This window comes from Tupaia chinensis, unplaced genomic scaffold (assembly GCF_000334495.1).
Source record: "Tupaia chinensis unplaced genomic scaffold, TupChi_1.0 Scaffold000573_1, whole genome shotgun sequence".
Lineage (NCBI taxonomy): Eukaryota > Metazoa > Chordata > Mammalia > Scandentia > Tupaiidae > Tupaia > Tupaia belangeri.
In genome coordinates this window covers 2,850,029-2,856,922 of record NW_006160087.1, presented here as the reverse complement: position 1 = coordinate 2,856,922, position 6,894 = coordinate 2,850,029, and the positions used below count along the sequence as shown (strand labels likewise).

Below are 6,894 nucleotides of genomic sequence, written 5' to 3'. Positions count from 1 at the left end.
AGGGCAGCCGCGCCCCGGGTGCTGGGCTCTGCGCGAGCCCGCGTCGCTCGCTCTCTTAGGTGTCTCGCTTTACTCCACCTCTTCAGCCTAGAGAGATCGGCGCCGCCGGCATTCCGACTTTACAGACGGGGAAACTGAGGCCTACGGGCCAGTTTACCCAAGGTCACAGCCAGTGGCTAAGCCGAGGCGGTCGCTCCGGAGCCCGGTTTAAACGGCTGTTTTAATGGCCTGGCCCCCTAGTGGTTGGGCTGGAAGAAGGGAAAAAGCCTTAAACCCTAGGTAAAGTTGGAAAGGTGTTTTTTGTTGTGCGCACACTTTGAAATCTTCAGTTTGAACAAAACTGAAAAAGTCTCCAGTGAATCGTGAACCCAGACTGTCGTGGAAGGGGGACTAAGATGCTGGAGTTGGGTTTTATCCCATCTCTGGTCCTGAGGAAACAAATTGTTTCCTTGAGCTTCGAAGCAGTGACTGCGATCTGATGGAGCGTAGTGATCAGGCCTGCCCCTTCCTAGCTCTCATCCAGAAAAGGCTCTTAAATGTCAGACGCGACAGTGTATTTGAAGAGCATCTGACAGTACACAATAAACGTTATTTTCCTTCTATTCTGACCCTTCCTTTTTGGAAAAGGAGGGAGGGCATAGCGATATGGAGGCGTTCAGGGCTCAGTGAGGTAGCGCAGCACCAGGGCTCTGTAAATATCAGATTCTTGCCTACGTTCAGTAATGCTACTTCCTTTTCCTTGACTAAACACTCTGGTTTCCAGAATCCTTCGCTGATTGTTAATGATGATGTGTTTGTGTGGCCAGCAGGTGGCATGGTGGTTAAGGGCCCTGGACTCCTACGTGGCTCACTGTGGTTAAGTCTTTTTTTTTTTTAAGGAATTTTTTTTTTTTTTGGAGGGGAGAGGGGTTTTTGCTATAGGGCTCATGCGCTCACCAGAGAGACAGAGAGACAGAAAGCGAGAAATCACTCCCCAGGGGGAATGGCCACACCGCAATCCCTTTTCCTCCATTCTCCTCTTGGGATCTTGGGCACGCACACACACGCCCAGCATGAGTTTAAGCCACCGGGTCTGGGACTCGAACCGTGGTCAACTACATGGGAGTCCAGCAACATAGCCATTACACTAATTGCTGGTCCCTGTAGTTAATTCTGTAAAAAAAAAGAAAAAGAAAAAAGATGAACTTGTGGGCCAGCAGGTGGCGTGGTGATTGAGGTGCTGGACTCCACGTGGCCCACTTCCAAGTCCTGGACCTGGCATCTTGCTTTTTCATTTTCCCCCTCTCTGTCTCACTCACTCTGTCCCTCTCTGGTCAAATAAAAATTTAAAAACCAAATTAATTAATTAATTAATTGAAATAATTCCTTAAAAAAAAAAAAGAATGATGGACTTGTAGGCAGGCAGGTGGTGTGGTGGTTGAGGTGCTGGACTCCTACGTGGCCGACCGCGGTTTGAGTTCTGGAGCCTGTGGCTTGCTTTCGCACTTTCTGTCTCTGATCAAGTTAAAATAACAATAATTGGTAAAAATTAAATTAATAATTTTTTGAGAGTTTTTTTGCTATAGGATGCATGCGCTTGCCAGAAAGAGAGAGAGAGAGAGAGAGAAAGCGAGAAATCACCCCCCAGGGGGGATGGCCACACCACAATCCCTTCTCCTTCATTCTCCTCTCGGGATCTTGGGCACGCACGCACACGCGCTAGGCGTGAGTTTAAGCTACCAGGTCCAGGACTCAAACCATGGTCAGTTGCGTGGGAGTCCAGCGACATGGCTGTTATGCCAACAGCTGGTCCCAGTAAATAATTATTTAAGAAAATAAATGGGTATCAGCAGGTGGCATGGTGGTTAAGGTGCTGGACACTCCCACATGGCCGGCCACTGTTCGAGTACTGGACCTGGTGGCTTGCTTTCTCACTTTCCCTCTCTCTCTCTGTGTATCTCTCTCTGGTCAAATTAAAATAAATGAGTGAATAGGTAAAATTAAATAAGTAATAATTTTTAAAAAGAATTATTCATTTATTTAATTTCATCCTTTTTTTTTTTTTTAATTTCACCAGAGAGAAAGGGAAAGGGAGAAAGCAAACCACCAGTTCTGGGACTCGAACCACAGTTGACCATGTGGGAATCCAGTGCCTTTAACCACCATGCCACTTGCTGGCCCCAATAAATAATTATTTTTAAAAAAAGAAAATAAATGTGTATCACTGGGAATAATTTAGGGACTTTTATGTAACAGACTTTGTATTGATCTTCAGCTTCAGGAACCCAGCTGCCTCAGAGGGAAGGGAATTTATATTAAGGGAAGGAATATGTACTTATTAAATTCAGTGAAATTAATTTGGTATTTACTCAATTTTTGTGAATTAAGAAACCACCTAAGAGAAAATAGCACAGCTAATAACCAGCAAAGCCGGGAGTGAGAGTCTACCTGTCTTGCTGCACATAAGCCCCTGAAACTTAGGTAGTTAGTCCGGACTCTCCGCCTGCCTGCCCGCCTGCCTGCCCGCTGGAAGACGTGGAGAAAGACAGAGGGTCTGGGGAGAGGCAGAGAGGGAAAGTGAGAAGGCACCCCGGTGGGGGACGGTCACGACACTAGCACTTCTCCATTGCTCTTTTCAGGATTTTGTGCACACATTCACATGCACCTGGCGTGTTTTTCAAGCCGCCAGGTCTGGGACTCGAACTGTGCAGTCAGCCATGTGGGATCCAGTGTCTTCACCACACCACTGGCTGGCCCAAGTCAGTCCTTTTCTGGTAGAGTTCAAGATGAAAGGTTTTCAGTGGGGCAGCAAAACCTAAGTGATTTTCAGTACGGAGTGAGGTAACTTTCCCCTGTCAAGCTTCCTCAGACACCTCTCCAGTGCCCCACCTTATCTTTCTGAATGTCAGATTTTTTCTTTTTTAAGAATTATTATATTTAACTTTATTTATTTTTAAAAATTGATCAGAGAGGGACAGAGCAAAAGAGAGAAAGTGAGAAAACAAGCTGCCAGGTCCAGGACGTGAACCACTGTCAGCCATGTGGGAGTCCAGCGCCCTCAACCACCGTACCACTTGCCAGCCCCTTAATGTCAGCTTTTTGAGGGACAGTCGTGGGGGCTTATTGTATACCATGGGGACCAAACTAATAGAAGGAAGTATTTACTCCCAGCATCGAGTCTGAAGTAGTCTGAGTGATGAGCTGAGCTCCGGGTAGACAGCGGTCCAGCTCTAGGACGGGATTCTTCAGGGAGGGCTCCGGGCCCACAGCCCGAGCACATACATGCGCGCCTGTGATCTGGGCTGGTGAGGGGGACTGTGTCTCTGTCTTTGTCTCTCTTCATGGCATACATAAATAAGCTATAACTTAAAAACAGAACAAGGACCAACGAATGGTGTAATGGTTATGTAGCTGGACTCCCATGTAGTCGACCATGGTTCGAGTCCCAGACCCAGCAACTTAAAACTCACACTGGGCATGTGTGCATGCGTGTCCAAGATCCTGAGAGGAGAGGAGAGTAGAGGAGAAAGGACTGTGGCATAGCAGGTGATTTCTCTGTCTCTCTCTCTCTCTCTTTTTTTTTTTTTTGAGAGGTTTTCACTGTAGGGCGCGTGCTCGCCAGACAGAGAGAGACATAGAGACAGAAAGCGGGAAATCACCCCCCCCAGGGGGGATGGTCACGCCGCAATCCCTTCTCCTCCTCCATTCTCCTCGCGGGATCTTGGGCACACACGCACACGCGCCCGGCGTGAGTTTTAAGCCACTGGGTCCGGGACACGGTCAACTACGTGGGGGTCCAGCGACATAGCCATTACGCTAACTGCTGATTCCCTCTCTCTGTCTCTCCAGCGAGTGCATGCGCCCTATAGCAAAAATCTCTCTAAAAAATGCAAAACAAAATGGGCCATTCCCACATGGCTGACTGCAGTTTGAGTCCTGGACCTGGTGGCTTGCTTTCTCACTCTCCCTCATTCTCTTTATGTCTCTCAAAGTAAATAATGATAATAAAGTTAAATAAAATAATTCTTTTTTTTAAAGACAGCAATGCCATTTTTCTTTAATTTTATTTATTTATTGTTATTTTTCAGTTTGACCAGAGAGAGAATGTGAAAGCAAGCCACCAGGTTCAGGACTCGAACCTCAGTCAGCTATGTAGGAGTCCAGCGCCTTGACCACTATGCCATCTGCCAGCCTCCAAAATAATTCTTCAAAACAAAATAGCAGCTGAGGCTTTGAGAAGGTGACAGGACTAGTCCAAGGCTGGTACTCTAGCTCTTTGGGTGCTGGGATACTAACATGACCTTTCCTTGTACCCGTGAATGGAGACTGCAGTACTTTTCTCTTAAGGGCTTCTCCTTGACCCACCGTTCCCGCTGTGCCACACTCTGCTGCCCTCACAACTTCGTAGTGGTTTCATGGCCACGATGAGCCCTGCAGGGCGACACTTGTGGTTCTGGGCGCCCACCCTAACAGAGGTAGCAACCTCTGGAATCTCGGCAGGCACTGGCTATCTTGTCACCATTCCTACCACTTTGTTAACTGGGAGCCTGGCGGCCCACCCCAGCCGAGGGATGGTCTTGATGAATCTGAGCTCTACACCAGCCATGTCACTCTGCCTCTGCCGACTTTGATAGAGGCAGAAGCATGGGAAGCCCTGCTGGCTAATTAGATATGCAGGGAGGCCTGGGAGACTTGTGGAGAAGCCATCCTTTTTAAAAAGAGAGTTACCGGCTTGTATGCTATTATTTTTTGCTATTTGTTTTTGTTTTTCTTCTAGACAGGGTCTGGTTGTCTTGGGGTATTCCTGCCTCAGCCTCCCCAGTAACTGACTGCAGACAGGTGTCACCACGACTGGCTGTTAGGGCAGACCTGGAATCAAACCTGGGGCTCCCATGTGGTCTCAGCCTGCTGAGTAGCATCGTCAGCCAGTGCATGCTCAGCTGGGCCAGGTAAAGTGTTTATTTTATTTTTTACTGCCTGAGAGAAGGTGCTCTGCCAGAAAGAATCCCCAAGCTTGGTCAACTTGCAGTCCTTTTTACTCCATTCTGGCCTCCCCATCAGGATTTTGGGCACACACCCACAAGTGCCTGGCATGTTTTTCAGGCTGCCAGGGCACAAGTTAAATCACATGACCATGCAATATCTGGCTCTCTAACCACTGCACTGCAGAGCTGGCCTTTTTTTTGTTGTCGTTGTTTGTTTCTTAAGAGAGGTTTTTGCTATCAGGCATGTGCACTCACCAGAGAGGCAGAGAGAAAAAATGAGAAATCACCTTCTGAGGGGTGGCCATGCCACAGTCTCTTTCATCCATTCTTCTCTGGGGAATTTGGGCACTGTGCACATGCGTCCTGTGTGAGTTCCACGTCTCTGGGTCCACAACTCAAACCACGGCCGACTTCATGGGAGTCCAGCACCTTAACCACTGCACCACCTCCTGGCTCCTTTTGTTTATTAATTTGTTTTTTTTTTGGAGAGGCTTTTTCTATAGGGCGTGTGCACTCATCAGAAAGACAGAGACAGAAAGCAAGAAGTCACTCCCCAGGGAGGATGGCCACGCCACAATCTCTTCTCCATTCTCCTCTCGGGATCTTGGGCATGCACGCACACGCGCCTGGCGTGAGTTTTTTGTTGAACCGCAGTCGACTACATGGGAGTCCAGTGACATAGCCATTACGCCAACTGCTGGTCCCAGTTTTTTGTTTGCTTTTTAATGACCGGGAGGGTGTGTCCACTTGCCAGAGAGAGAGAAAGCACCTTCCAGTGGTACATGATCATGCCACAGTTGTTGTTTTTTTCCCCTCGGCCAAAGGGCATGTGTACTTGCCAGAGATAAAGCCAGAAAAGAGGGAAAGTGAGAAAGCATCCCCAGGCCAGAGGATGGCCACACTATAGTCCCGTCTCCATTCTCCTCTCAGGATTTTGGGCATGCACACACAGGTGCCCAGCATGTTTCTTAAGTCGCCCAGTCCAGGACTCAAGCCGGGCATTTGGCCACGTGAGATCAAGCTGCCCTGACCACCACTCCATCTGCTAGCCCAATGCCACAATTCTTTTTGTCCATTTCTCTATCCCATCAGTATTTCGGACTCACACATGCATGCTCAGCGTGTTTTCAAGCCACTAGGACCGATATTTGAACTGTAGCTGGCCCTGTGAGATCTGCCTTTCTATACACTATTTTGTTTTTTCTGTTGTTGTTAAGGCTTTTTTGTTTGTTTGTTTGTTTGTTTTAAGTTAGAGAGTTATGGCTCTTTTTCTTTTACAGAATTATTTTATTTAACTTTATTTAATTAATATTAATTTGACCAGAGAAGGACAGGGTAGAGAGAGCGGGGGGGAGGGAAAGTAAGAAAGCAAGCTGCCAGGTCCGGGACTCAAACCGTAGTCGGCCATGTGGGAGTCCAGCGCCCTTAACCACCATGCCACCTGCCCCCCCCCCTTTTTTTTACCATGAAATCAAATTTCCCCGAAAGGGGAATCTTACTGATTACTTAATTTCCTTACAAACAGACCAACTGTAATCAAACGAGGTGAACATTCACCTCAGGATTTTGCCATCTTCATAATAGAAAAGATAATAGAAAAGATGAGGCTTAGAACTGGATCACTTGACCCTTTCTCTTCTCTCCTCCCAGTTCAGAATGCTCACATCTCTTGATAGCCAGCGTTCTCCTAGATCTGCAGTTGGGCTCAACACATTCAAGCCTCAGCACAATCTTCTTTGTAGTTTTTGCCTTTTTCCGAAAAATAGGCTTAGTCTGTCCGCCATAGCCACTCTGCTTCCTGTCATAACGCCACTTTCCCTGAGCATACAGAGAGTCCCTGCCCTTGTACCGTGTCACTTTATGAGGTTGGTGCTTGCCACACTTCTTACAGAAGGTCCGGCGGGTTTTAGGGATGTTCACCATGCTTGCG

At 47.7% G+C, this 6,894-nt stretch overlaps 1 protein-coding gene across 1 annotated transcript; it reads right to left on the bottom strand.

Annotated features, from left to right (window-relative positions):
• Positions 1-6,566: 6,566 nt before the first annotated feature.
• On the bottom strand, positions 6,567-6,894 carry LOC102471897 (60S ribosomal protein L36a). Its single transcript, XM_006158120.2, has one exon. It carries the CDS (start codon positions 6,885-6,887, stop codon positions 6,573-6,575), a length of 315 nt encoding a protein of 104 aa, XP_006158182.1. The 5' UTR covers positions 6,888-6,894; the 3' UTR covers positions 6,567-6,572.